The sequence below is a fragment of the Muntiacus reevesi genome, chromosome 8 (assembly GCF_963930625.1).
Source record: "Muntiacus reevesi chromosome 8, mMunRee1.1, whole genome shotgun sequence".
Classification (NCBI taxonomy): Eukaryota; Metazoa; Chordata; class Mammalia; order Artiodactyla; family Cervidae; genus Muntiacus; species Muntiacus reevesi.
The window spans coordinates 61,463,766-61,490,192 of NC_089256.1; the positions used below are offsets into that span (position 1 = coordinate 61,463,766).

Here is a 26,427-nt window from a genome sequence, read left to right on the forward strand (position 1 = left end):
AGCCTTAGGCCTCACGGAATTCTAGGAGGTCTGGATCTCAGAAGATGAGAAGAAGAAACTACAGGGAGGGAAGACTTTCAAGGGCATATCTGTCCCAGAACCACAACCAGTTAGTTCCTTGACCTGGACCTTAGTCCAATCTCCTTCTCGGGGTTAGCCAAGGGGAATTGGGTTGGGAAATGAGGTGACCTCTCTCTAGGGCAGTGATTTTTAAACTTTGATTTGCAAAACAATTATGGGTGGGGGCTGGGTGAGCTTAGTAACATTTATATTCCCAGCCCCACTGCCAGAAATTTTGTTCAGAAGATCTAGGGTGGGTGGGGTTCAGAATTCTGCTTTCTTAATAAACAACCCAGAAATTCTGATGCAAGTTGTGTGTGGCATATACTTTGAGACCCATCATCCTTGAGGCTGGAGTGCCTGCAGGCCAGGGGTGTGGGCAGGACTCCTGTGCTGGGACAGGGTCTACATGGCAGGGCTTAGGGAATAGCTAGAGTTCAGAAAGTGGGCTGAGCCACATGTCTACACAGGTCTTTTGTCTAGGAAATGTCAGGTGGAAGGCTTGGTGCCTTTAGCAAGAGCTACTGGGAACCATAGACAGTGATGTCATCCAGTGCTAGGGTCACCCTTGCTTCCACTGACTCTGTGTTTCCTTTGCAAAGGAAACCCCTTTGACTGGTCACATTGGGTTCACTTAATCCTTTCTTTTTAAAAGACATTTGTTTACATTTATTTATTTGGCTGCACAAGGTCTTAGCTGTGGCATGTGGGATCTTTAGTTGTAGCAAGCGAATTCTTAGTTGAAGCATGAGAATTCTTAGTTGCACATGCGAACTCTTAAGTTGCAGCATGTAGAATCTACTTCCCTGACCAGGGATTGAATGCAGGTCCCCTGCATTGGGAGACCAGAGTCTTAGCCACTGGACAACCAGGGAGGTCCCTCAAAAGTCCTTTCTTAACAACATAGTGTTGATTGAGCAGCACATGATTGCTAATTTAAAAAACATTTTTAGCCAATTGTATGCATATTGGCATATATCCTTTTTTAAAATTTTTAACTGGAGGATAATTGCTTTACAATATCGTGTTGGTTTCTGCAGTACAACAATGTGAATCAACTATAAGAATACATATATCCTTAAGTAGAATTTAACTCAGTTTGCAACCAACGTTAGAGCTATTCCAACCCTGAATACCTCATTGATGCAGAGGAGTTAGTTTTTGGTATAAATGTGATGGTGAAGGGATTAGAAGAACAGGATGGGGGCAACATGGGTGTAGCTGGTCTAGGAATGACAGGGGTGGTGGTAGAGGTGGATATTTGTTTATTGTACTGTGATTGGGGTTAGAGCTTCAGGAGGCAGGAAGTTCTGTGGCAAGTGTGGAGGCCTGCGGGGTGGGAGGAACCAAAGCAAAGTTGGGCTGATTGAAAATTCTGAATGGAGACATTTAGGAGCTGTTGGAACATGAAGAACTCATTGAATTTGTGAGTAGGAAGTTTTGGTGTAGGTGTGATTTCTTTAAGCTCCAGGCATTGAACTCAGGGGTGTGATGGGTGTTCTCTATGGGCAGGTCTCTTCGGGGCCTCATCCTGTAGAATGCTGGATAATTTTTGGAGGGGCAGAGCCCTGTCAAAAGCAAACATGGAAGATCTAGAAGCACAAGTTTGCTGTTGTTCATTCATTTATTCTCTCCCCAAGTATTCACTGAGTCTCTACTTAGGTTCCAGGCACTATTCTAGCCCTGAGGATATAGTGTTGAGCACAGCATAGCCCCTGCCCTCACTCAGCTCATGTTCTAGCAGAGAGACAATTATTAAACTTGTTAACAATATATGTGTAACATAACTTCAGGTTGGTACAGGATCGAGAAGAAAAACAATGGAGATGACATTAGGGTGTGATTATTTTAGACTGAGTGTCAGGGACGGTCACCCTGAGGCAGTGACATCTGAGTAGAGACCTGAATAAAGTCAGGATTGAGGCTGGCAGAGCTTGGAGGGGAGCGAAGCCCAGACAGAAGGATGGGGCCATGGCCTGACTTCATTCCAGGAGACTTTGGTCCATGGCTATTTCCATGGCTGTTGTGGGAGATGAACTCTATTTCGGGGTCAGCACTGACTCACTGCTGAAGTATTGGGCAACTGACTCCCTATGTTGAGACTATTTCTAACTGTGAAAAGAGGATCTTCATAACTACCTCTGTTTTACAAGAATCTCATGAGACTTGGTCAGTGTCTGTCTAGAAAGTATTTCTATTACACAAAAATTTTGTCTCCTGCGGAAGCTAAGGGGTAAATGGTTAGCAACAAACCTAGCTGTGCTCTCAGGGAACAAAATGTGGCCTGGTTCACTCAGTGCTGATGCTAGTTGATCCCCTAAAGATGGCCTTGAACTCCTGCTGTTTTCCTTGATGTTAGTGCACTGGTGAGCTCCAGATCAAAGTCCCTAGGTTCTGGGTCCCATTCTATTGCTGATGACCTGTAGGGTCTTGATCAATTCACTTAACTTTTACCTCAGTCTGTCACCTATAAAATGGGTATGTTAGGGACTTCCCTGGCAGCCCAGAGGTTAAGAACTTGTCTTCCAATGCAGGGGTGGCGGGTTCGATCCCTGTTTGGGGAACTAAGATCCCACATGCCCAGGGGCAACTAAGCCTATGTGTCACAACTACTGAGCCTGCATGCTACAACTAGAGAGAAACCTGTGAGCCATAACGAAGACTCGACACAGCCATAAATAAATAAATAAACACTTTTTAGAATGGATGTAATAATCAAAAGAGATTCTGCTCTTTGGCCTACAAATGCTATAAATCTAACTGTGAGAGATTACTGTTATTAAAGTGGAAATCTAGGGCCCACTTTGCCAGGGTTTTGGACTTTTCATGGGGTCACAACTTTGCCAAAGTGTTTTTGTGTATCTCCCAGAGAGCAGCAGGAGGCCTAGGAGTTTCGTCTATGAGAAATACATAGTTTTCTCCTTAGTTTCATCTGTGTTCAGCACGGTGTCTGTGGCCAAGGAGAGTTTATTTAAGCGGCAGAAAATCAGTGAAAAAAGTCTCAGAGAAAAGCAGAGAAATGCTGGCACTTTGGGATCCAAACCAGGAAAAAGAAAAAACTTCCAAGGGGGCTCTGTGTCTAAAGACACAGTCTTTACAGCACGTCCTTTCTCTCTCTCCTGTGAGCATTTATTGAGCTCCTATTGTCCCTAGACCAGTTTGTGAGCAGCCCTGGCCCTAACTCTATGCTGGATGGGTGGTAAACAGCTGTGCAGGGACCTGACTGGAACCAAGCCCAATGCTGGCAGGTCCAGGGTTGTGAGATAGATTGGGGTTGGTCGTCTGCTCCAAGTATCTCCCACAGCCTTCTGAGTCCTCTGACCTGGCCAGAGATGCCTTGCGTTAGTGAGTGCTGGCTATTGTTCCAACCTCTTAGTGAGCATTATCTTATTCTTCCCAGAAGCTCACTGGGGTAGGGACTATTGTTAAATCATTTTACAGAGAAGGAAACCAAGGTTTGCTCACTCGCAACATGGTGAGATAGCATCGGAACCTAGACATCACAGCCCTCTCCACATTCCAACAACCAGGACTGCAGCTCTTTCTCCACCCTCCCTAGGCTCCTGGGGTCACTCTGCTTCTGCAGTGTGCTTGTCACCCACACACATCAAAACCCAGAGGGGCCTGGGAATTGACCTACTCCAGGGGTGGCCCATGACTGTCAGAGGTGCCAGAGTGTCACAGCCCAACTTTGCCTCTCGTTGGGAATACTCTGGAATGTCTTCTTCAGAGGTCCTGCAGGACTAGGCCAAAGTGATTTTCTGTATGATTTTTCCTTTGCTTAGCCTCCTCCCCTCCTTCATCTTCCCTCCCACATACCCTTATTACATCACTAGCTCTTGAGGGTTGGTTTCTGGAAGATTCAGACACCTGGTTATGTATGAGCTGAACTGGGGCAGGATGTTGTTCGGTGACTGATTCTAACAGAGAATTCAGAAGTTGTGTCTAGCAGTTAGTAGCCCCACCAAGAGTCCAAATGATCTCAGAGAGCCCAATAATTATGTCATCTGGGACTCACAAAATGCATAAGAGCCCCTCAAAGTACAAGGCATTTAATTAGACAATTTACATACCTATCTCATTTAATATTAAAACATGTCTAGAGTAGAGTAGACTTTTTCAATTTTCCTTAGAATGTTTGAGACCATACAGATTCAACAAAGTCACTTTTTACTAATTTTAAAATCACACATCAGGTGAAGGAGTATTTCTAAATTTCACCTTGGTAGGATTCCAGTGATATGCTGCCTCAATTACATGAAGCTTCATTTGACCCCATTATCATTGCCCACCCTCTCCACCTAAATATTCTGTTTCCCATGAGTTCATGTGTATGATATTCATGTGGGTGACATTGACTTTATTCTCTGAGATGTTTGCAGATCTTGGTGACCCAACAGCAGAGTTCAGGATTAATGTTCTAGGGCTGCACTGCCTAATACACTCACCTCTAGCCTCACACGGCTACTAAACATTTGAATTACGGCTGGTCTGGACTGAGATGTGCTTCAAGTGTAAAGTATACATGAGGGATTTTGAAGGCTTAGTATAAAAAAGGAAGAATGTAAATTATCTCATTTTTAGCTAAAAATATTTACTACCTGTTGAAGTGATAATATTTCTGTATGTACTAGGTTAAATAAAATATTAAAATTAATTTTATCTCATTTTTTAAGTTTAAAATTATGGTTACTAGGAAATTTTATATTAAACATGTAGCTTGTATCAGATTTCTATCAGGTAGCTCTGCTCTAGAGACTCAAAGCGAGGTTTAGGGAGTGAGGTTGTCCAACTCTTCCTAAGAAGACAGGCTGAGCTAAGAAACTGTGTGGTTGCTGTGATGGCAGAGTTCTCTCTGGAATCAGGAGGTAGCAAGAGGGCTTCATGATCACACTTTACAAGGTGTGTGGTTCCACACATGACTCTGTGCCCCTCTGGCCAAGAGAGTTTATGACTGAAAAAATTGGCGTGTAAATTAGTCATCTGTCCAAAGGACATGACTGCTTCTCTGGTTCCAGCCTGAGATTTGTTAACTTTACAGAATTCACATTTACTGTCTGTGTCATGCTGTCATATTCTGGAGGGAGAAGGGTGAACAGGCCAGTTGAGGGAGGAGAGAAGAGGAGCGAGAAGGGTAGGGGGTTATTATTGATGAAAACAAAGACAGGAAGAAGGACAGAGGGAGACCCAGGGGAGAAGATCTCATTGGTGAAAACGAAAGTTTCAAAAACTCAACTGGTCAAGTAATTCCTTCCTCTCTTTTTTTTCTCTCTCTTCTGATTTTTCTCTCTCTTTCTGATTTTTTGATGTTTGTTCCTAGAAAACCACAAGCAGTCACCTTTGTTTTGTAGATGAGGAAATAGCAGAAAGAAACTGACCGGTGATTTCCAGAGATAAATAGGAGGTGTGGCAAAGGGAGCAGAAAGAGAATGTAGAGGTATAATGTCCTCGGTGTTGGGGTGAAAGTCCCCCTTCTATAAAGTACCTTCTGTCACCAGGGCTCCATCCTGGTGGATCCTGCCTCAGTGAGTGCAGTTTCTGGGAAAAGGCTTTGGCATTGTCACAAGCCTCCAGAAGAACCCCACACTTTGAGCCAATATAAAGTAGTTCTAGATCCTGCCAGCCGAGCCAGTAGGGCTCCTGGTGTCCCTTGAGGTCTGGGACTGACTTGGGAACCACACTTGGGCCTAGCAGAGCAGGACACGTCAGTTCCCTAAGCACTCACGGGATGTCTGGTGTGTGCTGGGCACGGAGGGACAGACGATAGTCACTCCAGGTCCTGACCTTGGGCACCTTGCTGTCCCACAGGGGCAGACGGCTCTGAAGGGAGTCTGTTTAGATTTGGAGCCAAGGGTCTCAGTTGGACTCACGTTCACACGTTTCTCTCCTAGGGCCATGTTCTGCAATGATTTAAAGGAGAAGTATGAGAAGAGGATCATTATCAAAGGGGTGGATGCGGAAACCATGAACACTCTTCTGGACTACACGTACACCAGCAAGGCTCTCATCACCAAACAGAATGTCCAGCGTGTCCTGGAAGCTGCTAACCTCTTCCAGGTGTGTGAACAAACAGGCCTCGTGCTCTCCTCTGGAGAGAAGAAAGAAGCACTTCTCTGGAGATCTGCCTGGTCTGGCTCCCAGGCCTGTACCTGGGACACACATACACACGCAGCCGGGCCTGTGCTCACTTGAAATGTCCCGAGGGATGGTGAGCTGAGTCACTGACTCCTTAATGAGATGAAGTCAGGGGAGCTTGGTGCTTAGAACCTATACTTGGTTCCTAACTCCAGGAGCAATGACTATGATTTACAGAAGCATAATTAGAGTGTGGGGGATTTGGGGGAGCTGCAGTCACCAATTCACATGTGTACCTTCTACTCCTTAGCACAACCCAGGGGTATAGTAACTTTTTCCCACTTTATGGGTGGGGAAATTTAGACACATAGAGAATAAGTGACAAGGCTGAGATTTGAACCCTGGGCTTTCTGAGCCCAGAGGTTACCTACTTTCCACTACACATGCAGCCTCTCAGAGATCAGTGTCTAGACTTCAGGGGAAGTGGGAACTTCACTGGTCAGCAATTTGTGGTGGGTGTGAAGAAGAACACTTCTCATGAAGGGTGTCATGAAAGATAAATAGAGAACCCTCAAAACTGTCTTATTGTTTACATCTAGCTATGTTTCAGTCTGATTATAATAATTATATTTAGTTTCATAAAATGATTAGACCCATAGCTCTTGTCAATTGTGTCTACAATTATCACAGGAATTCCATCCTGAGTTACCATCTTTGCCTAGGTCTAAGATTACACTTTGAACTCAGTTCCATTGGGTTACGACAGAGATTCTCCCATTGAAGATGTTGAGATTTATGATAAGCAGAGTCCCTGGACAGGTCAAGATCATTCCCAGGGACTGGAGACGAGCATCAGATCTTGTCTGGGAGTTTGGGAATTGGCATACTCTTGGATAATCAGCAGGTCAGGAGTGGAAAGGGACAGAAAACAGAGTCTGGGAATGTGGGGAAAGAGGGGTCTAGGGCAGAGATCAGGGACAATGGGATTATCTTTGTTGAGGCTGGAGTTGAGGCAGGATTTAAGAAGCCCAGCAAGGGAAGGAAAGCGGAAAGAGGGAGAAAAATCAACCATGAAAAGGAACTATGATTCTAAGCAATGGGTCTCTGCAGGGTTAACCAATTTTATTGTCTCAGTTTCCTCAGGGTATTTTAAAGACTGAGAACAAGTTATTTCCCAAAGGACTAGTCACACCTTATCTGGCAATGTCACCAAGTCAGTTACCATCTGTACACCTAGCCCCTTGCCCTATCTGTTATTGTCTGCTTAAACTCGCAACCTTATTCACTGGCAGGGAAATATCTTGTTATGTGGAGAGAGGGTCTTAGCAACCTCAGGCTCAGCATCCCCTCTACCCACTATTCTGCCAATCTAACTTCAGGGAAATCCTTCTTGTGTTATGGATCTAGTTCAGCTTTTATGCTTTTTCAGAACTTTCTCTTACAAGGCAAGTATCCTCTCTTCACTGATGCCTCCCAAAGGACCAATAACCTTGAGAGAATCACCTTATTCACCATAATTCAATCAAGCCACAGTTGTCATTGTAGCCTTCATGCTAATCTCCTTTCCTGGGACCCAAAAAGGGTAGTTGACTTGTCTAAAGAAGGACAACACTGATAGTAATAATAGTAATAGCAATTATGGCTTCAGATATAGTGCCTGACACCAGGGTAGATGCTTAATGAATATAAATTTTATTGAGCACTTACTATGGCTTTGAGTGACAGTTGGATCTAGTAACCAGGTCTTCTGTTTTTCCCAGTAAGTGAAAGTTGATCCTGTATGATAGGCTGAGGAGATAATGTTGTTTTTTCAAAATGCAGTTTTTAAATATTTATAAATTGTAATAACATACAAACTCATTTCAGAAATTAGGAACCCATACAAACAAGCAAAAAAAAAAAACACCATAACAATTACCTACAACCTCCTTCTGTTCAGACACAATATAGCAGCTTCCTTGGTGTATAGACTTCAGATTCTTTTCTGTACAGTGACTTATACAGAGAGAGTTAGCAGCTTAGAGCAAAGCTTGCAGCCAGATTGCTGGATTTCAATGCCAGCTCCATTGCTTACTGGCTGTGTGGCTTTGGGTGTGTTTCACAGTTTTGTTGTGCTCCAATTTCCTTGTCAATAAAACATCCAAACCAAGGAACACCAAGGAAAGAGAAGATAGGAGAGACCAGGTATACAGAGGGGTGTGTGTGTGTGTGTGTGTGTAAATCTTTACTTAACCCCTTTACTTTAAGTAAGATGTCCCAATGTGTCTTCTTCAGTTTATGGTGTCCCTGAGCCCAGAACCTTTCTCCATTGGATAAATCTTGTTAGACTGCAAGGAGTAGGAAGGAGAAGCAGAAGGCTTAACTTCTTAAACCAATTCCCTGCTATCAGCCTCCATCTATCCTGGAATTCTTAGTTTGGGGGTACTTTAATATTCCTGCTTTTGGGGGGTTCTGAGGGTCAGATTTAGTGTGCCTTCTCTTGTCTCAGCAAAGTCACTTACTAACCTTCATACTGTGTGGTTTGGGTTTACTGATGTCTCTTGGTTTCATTGAGGATGGAGTTTGTGTTTCTGTTTCTTGTTCTCCTTTCAGTTTGGGGTGATTTTCCAAGCAAGACCTATAAAAACCCTTTAGATCGTAAATTATCTTTTGTGATAATATTACAAATTTTTTCCATTGATTGTGTAACTCATAATTTTTAGTTATGGTGTTTTAATGTACAAAGTTTAAGACTAGTATTTAGTCAGATAATGTTGATCACGTCTTTGATGGTTTTTGCCTTTGGTGTGCATTTTTAGAATGACCTTCCTCATTGCTTGATTATGTACTGACTCACAAGTTCATTAGTCTTGTTACATTTAAAGGTTCGATACCTAAATTTTTAATATATCTGGAAATTATTTTGGCATACAGTTGTTTATTCTTTGTCTTCTTTTTCTTTTCATTTCCCCCCCAGGGGTGAGCTTCAATGGAAAGTTTAATGAGCTTTAATGAGAGAGATTGGAGAGGAGGATGGAGACATGATAGAAGTAGAGCAAACTTTGCTTATTGCTTTTTATATATGTATAATTTTATTTTTTAATTTATTTTTGGCTATACTGGGTCTTTGTTGCTGCACAGCCTTTTCTCTAGTTGTGGAGCACAGGCTCTAGGGCACATGGGCTTCAGTAGTTGCGGCTCCAGGGTTCTGGAGCTCAGGCTCAATTGTTGTGCATGGGCTTAGCTGCTCCACGGCATGTGGAATCTTCCCAAATCAGGGATCGAACCCTTGTCTCCTGAACTGGCAGGTGGATTCTTTACCACTGAGCCACAAAGAAGGCCCCTATTTTTTTGGGGGGGGGAATACTTATTTGGCTATACCAGGTCTTAGTTGCAGTAAGTAGGATATTCAATCTTTCTTGCAACATGCAGGATCTAGTTCCCTGATCAGCGATTGAACCCAGGCCTCCTACATTGGGGGCATGAAGTCTTAGCCACTGGACCACCAGGGAAATCCCAGGCTTTGTTTATTGTTGATTCTCCTATTCTGATTATCCCTCACCTCAAAATTTTCCAAATCTCGTTTACTTTCTAGGCAAAAAATAGTAAGTTTCTCTGTAAGTCTATTTTACTAATTTTCCTATAAGTGTTAATTCTTATGAAATTAAAAGAAGAGTGTTGTGAGCTTTTGGACATCTATTTAACCCACTTTCTGATTGCTATTGCTTCTGGATACTTTCTTTAAAGTATCAGACATAGAAAACTGGGAATATTTTCATGCCTGAAGGCCCCATAAGGAACAGAAGTTTATAGGTTGTTGAAATCACTCTGTAGTTTTAAAATGTTATTTTTTTGATAGATAAAACATATCTATTCTAAATCAGAAATATAGGGAGATACAGTGAAACATTTGCCATCTTTACTGATAATTTTCTTCTTCCTGTCTTGCTATCCTTCCTATTCTATGCATGTACCAGGATAAATGTGCATATATTACCCTCATTCATTGCTTCCATTTTTTAAACAAAAGTATTCGCACAGTAAACCCTCCTTTTTTTTTTTTTAAAACCCTCCATTTTGATGTCTTGCTTTACTTGGCTTCACTATAATTTTTGGAGGTTGTTTCAAGTCAGGATGTGTAGATCCGTCTTATTCTTTTCAATGCTGGATAATATAATTGGGGATCTCTTTAAATGTCAAACATATACAGTTATCTGTAATAATCTCTTATAAGGCAGGGTGGCAGAGCAGAAGGAACATGGGCTTTGGAGTCAGGCAGAACCTAGCTTTAAATCCAAGTTCAGGGAACTCTCCTGGTGGTCCAGTGGGTAAGACTTCGTGCTACCAATGCAGGGGGCCTGGGTTCAAACCCTGGTCAGAGAACTAGATCCCACAGGTCACAACTTAAAAAATAATCCTGCATACCTCAATGAAGATTGAAAATTCTGATTGCTGCAACTAAGACCCAATACCCCAATACACCCCGCCCCCGCAAAAAAAAAAAATTCAAGTTCAGTCACTTGTTTTCTGTGTGGCTGTGGACAAGTTATTTAAATTTTCTGAGACTCAGCTTTCTAAGTTGTAAAATTAGGATGACAATAATGGCTACCTTCCAGGGAAAGTAGTTGGCATTTTATTTTGTCATGTTAGAACCTCCACAGAAGTCTATACCACCCTGACGGTGGGACTGAAATCAGCATGAATCAGATTACCTTGGTTTCCCTACCACAGCTTGTAGTAAAGTTTTCTTAATTGTCACACCTTTGATGTGACTCAGCTGCTCTCTAATTTTCTGATTCTCTTCTCAGGTTTCCTTTTACTCTCTTCCTGTTAAACATTGATTGCTTCTCTCTGAGGATTTCCCAGACCAGAAAGGCAGAAGTGAGAATTCAGTTGACCAAGCCAATCACCACTACTGATGTTTGACAAGGGTTTTTCATGGGAGGTCACTTCATGAGTTGCTGGCCTATTGACTCTGATTGCCCTTGGGTCAAAGGTCCATTGGTGTGGCATGCATGCATGCATGCTCAGTTACTTCAGCTATGTCTGACTCTTTGAGACCCTGTGGACTGTAGCCCACCAGGCTTCTCTGTCCATGTGATTCTCTAGGCAAGAATACTGGGGTGGGTTGCCATGCCCTTCTCCAGGGGACCTTCCTGACCCAGGGATCGAACCCACATCTCCTGCATCTCTTGTATTACAGGCAGATTCTTTACCCACTGCACCACCTGGGAAGCCCGATTTTTATATATAGTAGTGTGTATATGTTAATCCCAAATTCCTAATTTGTCTCTCCCCCAACCCTGCCATCCCCTTTGGTAACCATAAGTTTGTTTTCTATGTGTATGAGTCTATTTCTGTTTTGTAAATAAGTTCATTTGTAACATTTTCTTAAATTCCACATATAAGTGATATCATATATTTGTCTTTCTCAGTCTGTTAGTTTTCTAATCTTGAACTTAATCTCTTGTTCTGAGCTCCCCATTCTACCAGTGGCAGAAACTGTAGTCAACATAATGATAACTCACTTTGGGAAAGCCTTATCAATTCAGGATTTGGCTTGCTTAGATAGTTCCAGGGTGCATTTACACTGTGGCAGGACACTGTATAAAGAGGTATCTGGCCCAGGCTTACCATGATCATTTGCATCATTGGTTCACGCTGGCACCTGCTGGAAGTCTATATTCCCATCAGTCTCTCTCTTGATCATCAACTGCTTCCATACTGGCATCATCTGAAAGCCCTTAGATCCATCTGGTTCTGGCCATCAGTCCTTGCTGGTCATTTTTCATTTTCCTTGTCCTGTTTTAAAGGCCTCTTCAATCTGCCAGTACTCTCAGCTACTTCCGTATCCCTCTAAGGGGCACATAAGAAACATCCATTTCCTCTCCTGTGAGAATCTTTAACTACAGGGAACTCAGAGCAACTGCCCTAGGCCCAGTTTGTCTAGAAACAACATGTTCTAGTTTCTCTTCTGCTGCTGCTATTCTGGACTGCTGCTTTTCTGATTTCATCTTGGCAGTCAAGGCACACAATCTTTTATCCTCATATCCACAACCTCTAAGGGCTTTCAGCACCCACCTCACTCTGGAGTTCTGGCCTGCTTTGAGAGGCAGGAACCATCCTAGGAGCCCACACCTACTTCTCACTCCATTGCTAGACTTCTACTTTCTCCTGTCTCATCTAAGAGAACTGGTATTTCCTCCTGTGTGAGAAAAGCTGAATCTTATATTATTATCCAATCTCCTATTTCTACTGTTTTGGCATTAAGTTTAAGCCCATGCTCTTAGTATTCTGGAGTCTGAAGGTCAAAAGGCCCAGTTATTAGTGCTAATTGGTGGTTTCAAAACTATTTTTCTAGTATAAGTTCTAAAAGTATATTTAGAAACACAAAAGCCAAAATTGTCTTCTTTCATCTGCTGTCTCGCCCTTCTCTGAGTCAGTAAGCCTGGAATGCCCTACTTATTGTTTACAAGTTGTGGAATAAGGAAGTGAGATGTGGGGTTTTAGTTGTAATGTCATCCACAATGCTACCAGATTCTGACTTTTTCTGCTACCTAACTACACAAATTACTAAGTATCTGCGTGTGCAAGGTACTTTGTGAGTAGCTTTCAGGGTGAAATAAAGATACAAATTGTAAACACAGATCACATTTAAGTAGCAGTTTATCACATTCTTTCCCCTACATGATCCTATTTGATATTGACAGTAGTTCTGAGCATGAGCAGGTCAGGTAATACCCTGATAATGAGACTGTAAGGTGGGTTTATTATTCCCGCCACTTTCTAGATGTGGCTTAGAGTTCAGTTCATCAAGTGGCAGAGCTTTGATCTGGGTCTAAACCCAGAACTTCTGGCTCCTGTACCTGCCTCCATTACTACTGCTGAAGACTCAAAAACTGGGATTCCCAATGAGCTTCCAGACCCCAAGGCCAAATGTAGAAATTTCTGGCTCTGAAGAAGTTGGGCTTCATAGAATGGGTAGGATTTCAAGTGGCAGCTGGGTTTGGGAAAATGTATTTCAGGCAGAAGGAACTTTTAAACCAAGACTGAAAGTTTCACCTTCTCTACCTGCTGGCCCACTTGTTGCAGCCGTGTGCATGGACCTGCTTCTTAGACCTGGCTTCTACTTATTTACATGCTTCTGTGCTGTATACAAGTGTTCTCTCTCTCACTCTCTCACACACACACACATGCGTGAGCACACACCCATGCACACCCAATCCCCCAAAATGTTGAGCATCAGCTATGCCGTCATTCTGTTTAATCCTTATAATGGTTTCCCTCCCTGACCTTCACACTCTCCCTGGGCTGAGTCACTAAGCCACAGCTCTACCACTTGCCCCTTGAATCTTTGTGTGATCCACATATACCCCCTATTGCATGCCACTAGCTTGTTGGGGTCCCCGTTGTATCCTCGGGGAACTCAGGGGCTGTCGCCTGAATCTCTACCAAACTTGTCACACCCTTGGGCACTGCCCCTTTGTTTTCCTTTTGATTCCACTTATGAGGCAAGTGCACGTCTATGTGCCTCAGTCTCCCCGCACCTGCCCCACCTTAGTGAGTGGGCCTTTTGCGGGTCTTAGTTCCTTCCTTTCCTGCCCACCCTGTATAGCTTCCAGGAAGCAGCAGATCTTTCAGTCAAGTCTAGAGCAAGGACTGAAAGTCTGAAGGGAGCAGATGGCTTCCTAAGGTGGGAGAATGTATTCCCATAGGGTCTTAGGCGGGTGTCTGGCTTGAGCAAGAGGAGCAGAGGCAAATGATTAGAATCAGTGGTAACTTACAGTTTGTATGAAGACTGCTCGTTATTACCAATACAGACCTCACAAGAGAATGGCTTGATGTTTTGTATCTATTGTCTGGGAAGACAAAAATAGTGAAAAATATTTACAATAAATTCAGAAGCACTTTCCAATAAGTTTTAATTTTGTTAATCTCATCAACAGTTAACACACTCTTCACATATACTGATTTGTTGGGGCTTGAGGTTAAAAATACAATGTCTTTATAGATCATTTGCAAGGACTCCAAGGCCACACAGGGACTGTGGTCAATAGGAATCCTGATTTGGACCAAAATAGGACTTAAGTTATTCTGGAGTGGATTTGAAGGAACTTCTAGTGAAATGTGGAATCAAAGTGGTGAGATCCTTTAGGATGCCTGGTTCTGGAGAGTGTACAGGGAGGCAGCAGAGGGGCTGTGGGGATGGGGGGAGGTGCATTCTCTTTGAGGCAGACACTTCTCATGGGAACTGCGAACATGTTTCAAGTGGTTTCTTTGATTGTATTTTTAGTCTCCCTGCTCTGAGAGTAAGGTGCCTGGGTGTAAACTTTTACTCACATGCCGCCCACCCCAAATAGGAAGTTGATTATCTGTTACCAATATCTGTCATCACTCATATTTTATAAATAAATTCATGTGTCATTGGGACAGACCGAGATCTGAAAACTTACCCTAAAGTCCTAAATAATCTTGAATATGAAGAAGCAAAACCAGATATTTTTAAAAAAAAGAGTTTCTTGCCTCCATGACTGACCCGCATATCAGTAGTTTCCCAGCCAGTGGCTAGGATCCCGTGCTTCTGACTAACACTACCCTCACACTCAGAAGTGTTTCAGTTCAGTTCAGTTCAGTCGCTCAGTTGTGTCCGACTCTTTGCAACCCCCTGGACTGTGGCAAGTCAGGCCTCCCTGCCCATCACCAACTCCTTGAGTTTACTCAAACTCATGTCCATCGAGTCGGTGATGCCACCCAATCATCTCATCCTCTGTTGTCCCCTTCTCCTCCCACCTTCAATCTTTCCCAGCATCAGGGTCTTTTCCAATGAGTCAGTTCTTCACATCAGGTGGCCAGCGTATTGGAGTTTCAGCTTCAACATCAGTCCTTCCAATGGATACCCAGGACTGGTTTCCTTTAGGATGGACTGGTTGGATCTCCTTGCAGTCCAAAGGACTCTCAAGAGTCTTCTCCAACATCGCAGTTCAAAAGCATCAACTTTTTGGTGCTCAGCTTTCTTTATAGTCCAACTCTCACATCTATGCATGACTACTGGTAAAACCATAGATTTAACTAGATGGACCTGTTTTGGCAAAGTAATGTCTCTGCTTTTTAATATGCTGTCTAGGTTGGTCATAACTTTTCTTCCAAGGAGTAAGCGTCTTTTAATTTCATGGCTGCAATCACCATCTGCAGTGATTCTGCAGCCCCCAAAAATAAAGTCTCTTACTGTTTCCACTGCTTCCCCATCTATTTGCCATGAAGTGATGGGACTAGATGCGATGATCTTCGTTTTCTGAATGTTGAGTTTTAGGCCAACTTTTTCACTCTCCTCTTTCACTTTCATCAAGAGGCTCTTTAGTTCTTCTTCACTTTCTGCTATAAGGGTGGTATCATCTGCATATCTGATTATTAATATTTCTCCTGGCAATCTTGATTCCAGCTTGTGCTTCATCCAGCCAAGCATTTCTCATGATGTACTCTGCATATAAGTTAAATAAACAGGGTGACAATATACAGCCTTGATGTACTCCTTTCCCAATTCAGAACTGGTCTGTTGTTCCATGTCCAGTTCTAACTGTTGCTTCCTGACCTGCATATAGATTTCTCAAGAGGCAGGTCAGGTGATCTATTATTCTCATCTTTGAGAATTTTCCAGAGTTTCCAGAAGTGTTTGTTTATTGAAGCACATTCTTGGGGGAATGTAGGCAACTTGGAGACCCTCCATTCACCCTTGTCCTTACAAGTCCTCTTTGGACTCTCCTGGAATTTTGTCAGCTTAACAATGCAACAGTTACAAAGGCAAGGTGATGCTCAGTGAGGAGAATTAGCCAGGTGGTCTCCAGTATCATTTCTACCACCTACCAACTGTGTGACCTTGGGCAACACACTTGACTCTTTGAATTCTCTCTTCCATCCTCTGTACCAATAGTTATATTAATATCTACTTAAAATATATTCATTAAAAAAGAAAATGTATTCATTAAACAAAATAATGCATGAGAAATTATCTAGCACAGATTGTGGTACATACTAGGTCCTGGAAAAATATTTTCTTCCTCTATCTCTTCTCCCCTTTTTTTGCCAGAGTTTGTGCTAAGTGCTGCTGGAAATAAAAACACAAGTATGATCTAGTACCTGCCCTTGAGATACTGGACCACAGTACAAAGTAGAAATGTAATCATTATTCTACTAGAGGGGCAACGAGTTGCCTAGTAGAGCCCAGAGGAGGGAGGAATTGATTCCATGTGGGGTAGCTGGAGAAGTCATGAAAGAGGAAGTGGCTTTTGAGAAAGAACTTCATGAATAGATAGGATTTCTCCACTTCTTTCCCCTTCCCTTCTCTTTTGTCTCCCCCCTTTCTTTTTAACCAAGTATTGACCCAGAATAAAAAATGTCCAGAGGCAGGGAAGACTCCAAGCACAGTCTGATTAAGACTTTGGTTCTGTGTCTTTCTGGTCCTTCAGGTTGGCTGTCCCTCTGTATTGGTTTTGTCCTCAGGTGGATGGATACCAGAGAGTAACTCAGTGTCTCCTGCAAACACAATTCCCAGAAAAATTCCATGTGTGCAAACAAATTTTCAAAAACTTGCAAGAGCATCCGTTGGTCCCAGATTTTGAACAACTCTGAATGAAGAAAACAGCCCTGTGTAGATAAAGTGATGGCTGTGGTACTCACTTCTTCCTCCTTTTGGAGGGAAACTTAAAAGGGGACTTCTCAGTTGTAGATGGGATGAACTCTCTTGAATCCTTTCTTTAAAAGTGGGGCTCCAGAGTCAAACTTGCTTGGGTGATGGGAAGAGGATTTTAGCAGATAGAGATGAGGGACAAAGGTGGTCCTGGCTGACAAAATGGTGTGAGCATAGAAAGGCACTGTGATAGTGCTGACAGGTAAGCTTAGGGCTTTTTTCGGAAGGTGAGTAGACAGGTGTGACTCCATCAGGGAGAGTCCCAGTGCTGTTGCATAGGCGCGGCTTGAGGGGTAAGGGTAGACTTTCTCAGTCTACGCAGTGGCATCACTGAACTCTGTTACAAGGTGTTTATCCCAGCAGTAATTGTACACAGCCTGTATGATTATTTGATCCCTACCTGCCTCCCCCACTGTCTGCCTTTTCCAATAAGCCTGGGCACTGTGTTTCTTTCTGCTCCCCTTGATACCCCCAGCTGAGGGCCTATGATCTAACAGATGCTCAATACATATTAGGGAGAAGAACAGGTGGATGAACGGTTTCTGAGTGGGGAGAGACACGTGTGGGTCACTGTTTGTCACACATGTGAACTTTGGTGCTTGATTTTATTCTCTTTCCTGGTTCCCTTCTTTGCTCATCAGTGGTCATCATGCTAGGGTAAGTACTGGCATCTTGTCAGCTGGTCCTTCCTGGATCTGGACAGATCAGGCCATCTGAGTTCTCCAGTGAAGTGTAGAAATCACTCTTGGCATCTGCACACAAGCCCTTGTCCTGTGCACACACTATTTGACTGGAGGTGACTTGAAATAATGTAAAAACATATATTTTTGGAACAAGATAAGACTTTCAAATTTTAGCTCTACCTCTCATTTTAAGTCTCTGAAGAAATTACTTCACTTTTCTGAAACTGTTTCCTCATTTATAAAACAGAAATGATATAATAACAAATCTCTACTTGATAGTGTTGTTGTATGTCTTAAATGAGCTGGTTAACAGAAAGGACTGGCACATAGTATGTGTTCTTTATTTATTTATTTATTTTTACATTTTATTTTCTTGTTGTGTACTTGAAAATCACAAGAAAATATTTATTTTATTTTTTTCTGATTTTGAAAGCAACTTCATTCTCAGTGCAGAAAACTTGATCTCTACAGCAAAATCTAAAAAACAAATTAATAACTTTATCTACAAAACTTAGATGAGATAACCATCATTAGCATTTTGCTGTATTTCCTTCTAGTGTTTTCTCTATTTGTGAGTGTAGATAGAATAGATAATTCCTCCCAAGACACGAAACTGGAGGGGATACAGAAAGGCAAAAGTGAAAAGTAATTCTCCCTCTCCACCCTGACTCAGGCCACCAGTTTCCTTCCCCAGAGGCAACCACTGTTACCAGGTTCTGAGGTGGCCTCCCAGAGATAGTCTACTTATTTAGAAAATCGATTTGATTTTCATACCACCTTTCTCTCAGGCAAATGCTGGCAAGGTGTACCTGCCGCTTTGCTCCAGAGCCTGCCATTCAAGTGAGTTCCCTTTCAGCCCTCACAGAGGTCTCTGTGGGCAGAGCCACACAGGGCTCTGGTTACAGCTTCTGAGGGCTCAGCGAGGCTTGGTCTCGGTTGTATATTTTTACTCTTTGAACCGAAAATCTGCAAACAACTAAACAGGTGTTAGATTTCTGTCTCAACTGTTTCCACAGTTGCTCATGCGAGGAGCAGATCTACAGGCGGTGGGGGCCAGCAGAGCGGGTGGTCTGAGGCAGAGTTTAGGCTTGCTCCTCAGGTCATTTACCCTCAGGTCAATGATTTCTAAACTGACAATTGAAAAGTGGAGTGTGACAGGGAAAAATAATATTTTGCCATTGGGATTGAGCCCTCCTATCAGGAACCTGTACCTCCTAGAATGTTCTGAAATGAAGGACAAACTCTAAGTCAATGTGGTCCACCCTAAGACCTGTCCTGCCCCCTCCCTTCAGGCCCCCAAACCCTGTCATCCCCAGCTCCCATCACTAGAGTTTCTTGTCTGCAGGCTGCACCCCTACTCCCCGGCCAGGTCTACCTGTCCGTACTCTGACTAGGCCCTGTCTTTAGAGCGACCCTCCCCACCAGGCCCTGTCCCCTCAGTCTCCTTCTTTCCATCTTTTCTCTAACTGATCAATACAATAACATTGCGAACTTGACTCCTTCAAAGCTAAGCTCCAGAGAGCAGCAAATAGAATGGACTGGTGCATTTGAGACCCTTCATCTGTAAAACGAGTATTAAATAATACATCGGACACAAAAGGACTTTGTCACTGTAAAGTCCTGTATATATACGTAAGACTACATTCTTATGAAGAGGATGATAATTTAAAAATAAGACATGGAAGCCAATTAATTTTAAAATTAATTTTTCATCACAAAAGGGTTACTTATTCATTTTAGAGGATTTTAAAAGTATATAAATAAACAAAATAAGAAAAAATCTCACAGCGTCATTACAAAGTGTGGTGCCTTATATAGTTTATACAGTATATTTCATCTATTCCTATGGGACTTGTTTCTGTGGGAGGATTATTATTGTGGTGACCAAAAAATTTTTTTCTTTATAAAAATAAAACAGTATCATAATACACATAGGCTTTTGTGAAGTGTCTTCTCATATACACCTGAGATATTTCAGTGTATAGTCCCAAAAACTTCTTTAAACATAACCATAACACTATTGCCATATTTAAAATTAATAGTAGTTGCTTTACAGGACATTCAAAGCTAGTGCTCTGTGACAACATAGAGGGATAGGGTGGGAAGGGAGGTGGGGGTTGGTCAGGATGGAGGGGACACGTATATTTATGGCTGATTCACACTGATGTATGGCAAAAACCATCAGAATATTGTAAAGTAATTATCCTCAAATTAAAATAAATACATAAATTTAAAAAGTAATAGTTGCTTTATATCACCAAATGTTGGTCATTGTAAATATTTTTCTGACTTTTAAAATTATTTTGTTTAAATTAGTGTTCCAAATAAAGTGCTATACTTTGTAGTAGGTTGATGTATCTTTTAAATCTCTTTTCATGCTTCAGCTCTCTCTCCCTTCCCACCCCCTCTCACTTCTCTCTTTCCCCTTCGGATGTATTTGTTGAAGAAACTGAACTGGTTGTTCTGTAGAGTTTCCCACAGTCTGGGTTTTGCTGATTGTATTCCCATGGCATCATTGAACATGTTCCTCTTTCACCTGTGCTTCCTGTAAGTTGCTGATTAAATTTGGACACTTGATCAAGATTCAGTGAATAGATTTTTCAACTCAATACATTATGAATATTTTCCATGTCATTTAATATTTTTCTATGACACATTTTCTTTTCTTTTTTTTTCCAGACCCATCATGACCTCTCTGGTTCCAAGTATACTCCGTGTCTTTAACTTAATTTTTAAATTTTTATTTATTTTTGGCTGTGCTGGATACAGCACACTTTCTTAAAGACCCTAGAATTATCAAAAATATGAAGGTATTTTCATTTATTTAGCTAGTCCCCTATTTGGGTTACTTGAGTTCTTTCTAAATTTTTGCTACTATATACAACTCATTGATCAACCTCCTTGTGGACTGGTCATTTTCTGGCCTGATTTGCTACCCTTCTGTTCTCTTAGTTCCTCCGGATGGTGGATGCCTGTGCCAGCTTCCTCACAGAAGCCTTGAACCCAGAAAACTGTGTGGGAATCCTGAGGCTGGCAGACACACATTCCTTGGACAGTCTAAAGAAGCAGGTTCAGAGTTACATCATCCAGAACTTTGTGCAGATCCTGAACTCTGAGGAGTTCCTGGAACTTCCTGTGGACACTCTGTACCACATCTTGAAGAGTGACGACCTTTATGTGACAGAGGAGGCTCAGGTGTTTGAGACTGTGATGAGCTGGGTCAGGCACAAGCAGTCAGAACGACTCTGCTTGCTCCCCTACGTGCTGGAGAACGTGCGCTTGCCACTTCTGGACCCGTGGTACTTTGTGGAGATGGTGGAAGCGGATCCTCTCATCAGGCAGTGCCCGGAGGTCTTCCCACTGCTCCAGGAAGCCAGGATGTACCACCTTTCCGGCAATGAGGTGAGTTGGTGATGAGAGATGCTATAGATAACCAGCAAAGTGAAGGGATTAGCAGACCTCCCAGAGATACAGGTGAGACTGGCTCACAAATCCTTAGGGCATGAAGAAGAAGATGCTATTAAGTTTATAGTTTGAGTCAGGCAGTCCAGAAGCTCCAGGTTTCTGACCAGTAAAATGGGGACGATACTACAGGGTAGACAGCTACTGAGAGGGTTAGGTGAGATCTGGAAATCACCTAGCACCATGCCTGGCACATTCTTCCTCTTTCAGTTGTGTAAGGACTGGAGTTTGGTAGGGAGCCACACATATGCAGGGAGTATGCCCTATCCAGTGGTCCAGTCCAGTCACCATTCCACAGGGCTGCTGTTTTCCCACTTTGCCCATTCTGGGGGAAACATTAGATCTCCTCTGACATTATCTAGGTTCAGACTTTTATTATTTCCTTACTGAACTGAAATTTTCTCAAAACTCAACTTCCTGCCCCACATCTGACCTTCCTGCTGATCTAAAACTCAAGCCTAATCATTTTCTCCTGGGTTTAGTCTCTTCATTGGCTCCCCACCACACTCAGGATAAAGCCCACACTTCTGCCTAAACTCTCAGAGCCCAGCCTCCTGCTCACTGCTCTGATGTCATTGCCAACCTCTTTCTCCTGCTATCCTCTTGGTCCTAATACACTGCTTGTAATTCCCCCAAGGTGGACATGCTTTTTCAGCCTTCAGGCTAATGCAGGTGCTGCTCAAATTACTTTTTCCTATTCTTCATCTAGTTAACTTCTGTTCCAGCTTCAAAACTCAGTTTTAGCATCACCTTCTCCAGAAGCCCCTGTCATTCTTAAAGCATCATGGCATTGCTCCGTCATAGCACCAACCATTGCCTGTTAACCATTGAATTCCTCATCTACAAATATTTCAAGACAGGGAGCTTGTTATGGTAGGAAATATATCTTATTGGACTATTCATCCAGACCTTAGGAGAGTTCTTGATATATATAGCAAAGGATTGCTTAATGTTTTTTGGATGAATAAATGGGTACCAAGATGGTAAATAAAAGTATCATTTGTATCTACCTGGTTCTGCTTAACAATTCCTGAAGAAATGTTATATTCAGAACGTTATAAAAATAAGAACAAGCTTAGTGGAGAGGAACAGAACAATCAAGAAGTAATGATAGAAGGACAGCTTGTCAAGTTTGTACGCATGAACAGCCTCACATGTACACCACTGTACAACCCATGTATACCACACATATATACCACTATACAGCAGTTCTGAGGTTGGCTACCAAGCCTTCTTCATTACGCCATTGGTAGAAATATTAGCCAAGATAGTTTAGGAATTGTCTTTCAGAGGCCCCTTGGGAGCCCCTTCTTTTTGTGTGTACTTTTCTAGTTCTGTGTTGTCTTCAGATCCATTGTCACTTATTCACTTTGCAAGCACATTCTTAAATATTTGGTAGAATTTATCAGTGATGCTATCAGAACCAGAAGGAATTTGTGTATGTGTGTGAGAAGGTTTTAAACTTAAAACTTCAAATTATATTTCTTTAATATCTATATCTATAATTCTATTTCTTCTAGAATTAGCCTTGGTAGTTTGTAGTTCTCAAAGAATTTTCCATTTCAAAGAAGTTGCTGAATTTATTGGCATAAAGTTGTCCACTTATTATCCTCTTTAATATCTGTAGAATCTGCAGTGATGTCATATTTCTCATTCCAGATATTGGTAATTTGTGTCTCCTTTTTTTTTTCTGATCAGTCTGGTTAGAGTTTTATCAATTTTATTGATTTTCTCAAAGAACCAGCTTCTGGTTTCATTTGACTTTCTCTATTGTCTTTACACTTTCTATTCCCCTTATTTCTACTTTAATACTGATTTTATTTTCTTTCTTCTGCTTACTTCAGATTGAATTTTCTTTTCCTTTTCCAGTTGCTTAGGGAGGAATTGAAGGTCATTATTTTGAGATCTTTCTTTTTTTTTTTCTTCTAATATTGTCATTAGCACTATAATTTTCCCCCAAGTTCTATTTCAGCAGCACCCTATATATTTTAATATACTATACTTTCATTCTTCACAAACAAATCATGAATACCAGCTATATGCCAGACATGGCACCAAACACCACAAAACAGTCTCTGCCTTAATAAACTCCCCTATCTTCTCTTCTAGAGAAGATAGGACACTAAGCAAATGAAGGGTGATGAGTAGACTGACAGAGAACCAGACCACCACAAGGGTCCTGTGTTGAAATGCGGGTCACTGGCAGGTGGCTCAGCAATGAGAAAGCCCTCATATTCCTGAAGATGAGATCAACCTCTGCAACCGCTCTTAGTTCAGCATTTAAAGCATAGAGTCTTCATCAATTGACAACATTCTTGTTATTTTTGTTTCTGCTTCCCATTTCCTAACTCCCTGAAAGGCAGATGTAAAGGGTTTCCTCTTACATAAATTGTCCCTACTATGTCTTCTGCAAAATTGGTGCTGCTAAAACTGTTCTGCCTTTTGTATTTGTGATGGAGGGGTGGGGAGTGAGGTTATAGGCTTTGAATTTAGGACCAGAGAGAATGCTGATAACTAGAAAAATCCCCAGTGTCAGAAACTTGGGCTTCTGGTCAGGTGAATCTGGACTTTAATCTTGATTGCACAATTTACCTACAGTGTGACCTTGGGAAAACAACTTAGCTGCCCTAAAGCTCAGTCCTTGGAACATCAATTCAGTTCAGTTCAGTTCAGTCGCTCAGTTGTGTCTGACTCTTTGTGACCTCATGAACCGCAGCACACCAGGCCTCCCTGTCCATCACCAACTCCTGGAGCCTACCCAAACTCATGTTCATTGAGTCAGTGATGCCATCCAACCATCTCAGCCTCTGTCGTCCCCTTTTCCTCCTGCCCTCAATCTTTCCCAGCATTGGGGTCTTTTCAAATGAGTCAGCTCCTTGCATCAGGTGGCCAAAGTATTGGAGTTTCAGCTTCAGCATCAGTCCTTCCAATGAACACCCAGGACTGATCTCCTTTAGGATGGACTGGTTGGATCTCCTTGCAGTCCAAGGGACTCTCAACACCACAGTTCAAAAGCATCAATTCTTCAGCGCTCAGCTTTCTTCCCCCTTGTAACATGGGGGGAAGATAATACCTACCAACTGATGGAATTGTTTTGAGACTTAAATAAGATAATGAATGAAATGTGTTAGCACAGTGTCTGACAGATGATTTAAGTGTCCTAGAAATAAAGACTGTTCCTATTCTCACTCATTTCCTTTATGGCACAATCAAGCATTAAGCATTTTCCTTCTCTGAGGCTAAAATCTCTCTTTCCATTGAGTCCTAAATTTTTTCTGTCTTATTGCCCCAAGTGCTCGGGGCACTTTCTTATTCTTGTTCTATTGTCTAGGTAACTGAGCCAACCAACCACTGTGATCTCTGAGTTGGGTCTCATTGCTAGTTGATTTCTAAAATTCTCAGTCTTCTCACTGCTTGCATGAGCCTGGCTTTATTCCTGATGACTCAAGTGGAAGTCTGGAGGATACACTGTGAACATCCTTCTCCTCCTTTCCCTCCTTTCCCACACTTAACCTTGTTCCTCCTTTTAAGCCCACGGTGGTGGTGACAGAGTCAAATGTTAGAACCTAAAGGCAAATGTCAATTTACTTTTGATCTAGGAGTAGTAGCTGGTATCTTCATTGGGAGAGGTCTTTTGGGGCAGAGAAAGTTGCCCCTTCATTTCATTGCCTCCAAAATTTCCAGGGACCAACTTGATCTATACCAAATGCTGCTCTGATATGTGTGCTGTCAGGGGCCTTACTCCTGAGGACAGAGTGTCAGAAGCTAACCCCTGTGAGCTTTATCCAAGTAGTTTGGCTACTTCTGTTCAGTCCTCTCATATAGGCTCTTCGGACAAAGAGTACTCAGGAAGGTACAACCCTTTGCTCTTTCTAACAATATGAAAATAAACTGGGTAGACCTGATTTTTGTGTGTGATTCACTGGCAAACATTTACCTGTATCTGCAAACTTGCACATCTCTGATGTCTGATTGGCATTTGTCATGCCTTTGAGGTTAATATTTTGTAAAGTATAGCTGAACTTATGGGTGTGTTCAATCACACAGTCATGTCTCTTTTGTGACTCCATGTAGCCTGGCAGTCTCCTCTGTCCGTGGAATTTTCCAGGCAAGAATACTGGAGTGGGTTGCCATTTCCTTCTCCAGGGGATCTTCCTGACCCAGGGATTTGACCCTGGTTACCTTCTGGGCCACTAGGGAAGGCAGGTCTCAATACCCAGACTGACCCATGAGCTGGATGATTGCATTATCTATTGCTGTTCAACAAATTATCCCAAAAAGCAGTTTAAAACAACAAACATTTCTTATCTCATAATTGTCAGGGATGTGGGAGTGATTTAGCTGGGTGGATCTGGCTTAGGGTGTCTTCTTAAGTTGTAGTCAAGCTATTGGCTGAGGCTGCAGTTAGTCATCTCAAAGCTCAGAGCCAGCTAGAGTATCCACTTCCAAGCTCCCTCACAAGATTGTTGACAGGTGTTACATCCTTGCTGACGGTTGGCCCCTCCATAGCAAATGGTTTCCTTCAGAGCAAATGAACCAAGAAAGACAGCAATCAAGATGGAATCCTAGTGCCTTCATAACCTAATTTCAGAAGTAGTATACTATCACTATTGTATTCTGTTGGCATAGAGACCAACCCAGGAGCAATGTGGAGGGAACAACATAGGATGTTAATTCTAGGAGGTGGGGATTGCTGGGAGCCCTTGTGGAAGCTGGTTACCACAATGATCTAGACTGGAAAAAAAAAATCTTTATCAGGTGCTAGGTCAACAAGCTTGCCCATTCTTTCATTCATTCATCCAGCCATCATTTATGGAAGCCCACAAGCTCCAGATATTGTTCTTGGTGCTGAGATCTGTTGAAGAAAAGGGCTATTCCAGCCATGAGGGACATTAGAATAAATTATATGAGGGTGAAAAATGCTGTGATAGGGAAATTCAGGACTGTGGGAGCATGTGTGGAAAGGCTAGAATGGCTTCCTGGGGCAAAGAACAAAGTGACATTGACAATAATGTCAAAAAGATTACAGGGTGAGTGGTTGGGAGGTAGTGTGGGAAATTGAGGACAGGTATGGGGAGATCCTGACAGCAGGCAGCAATGCAGGATTCAGTCAGTGGGAACAAAGTCTTCCGCAGGCCAGGATGTAGGACTAGGATGCCAGCCTGGGAGTCAGGAGTAAGATCACAGCTAGTGTGGTCCCCGGTTAGTTAGCAGGCTGTTGATGCAGCAGAGCAGGCACTGTGCATAAGGTGGTTAAAGAGGGGAAGCTGGGGCCTGCTTCTCTGAACCAGAGTAAGAGTCACAGGAAACCAATTCTGGGAGGCTGGTGCTGTCCTCTAAACATCGCTCTATAATCCCTAAATCCTCCCTGAAAGAGGACAGATTGGTGCTGGAGGTTGTACCTCAACTGTGGGAAGGATGGTTTAGAGGCTGGAGGGAGAAATCTCAGATGGGACAGATTTGCCTTTGATGCCACTGCATTGT

At 42.5% G+C, this 26,427-nt stretch overlaps 1 protein-coding gene across 1 annotated transcript in view; it reads left to right on the forward strand.

Annotated features, from left to right (window-relative positions):
- The window catches only part of KLHL6 (kelch like family member 6), a 53,998-nt gene that overhangs the window by 14,813 nt on the left and 12,758 nt on the right, over positions 1-26,427 (forward strand). Inside the window, exons 2-3 of the mRNA XM_065942679.1 lie at positions 5,952-6,117; positions 20,434-20,883. Of these exons, the coding sequence (XP_065798751.1) occupies positions 5,952-6,117; positions 20,434-20,883 (616 nt within the window). The remainder of the gene's footprint in view (positions 1-5,951; positions 6,118-20,433; positions 20,884-26,427) is intronic.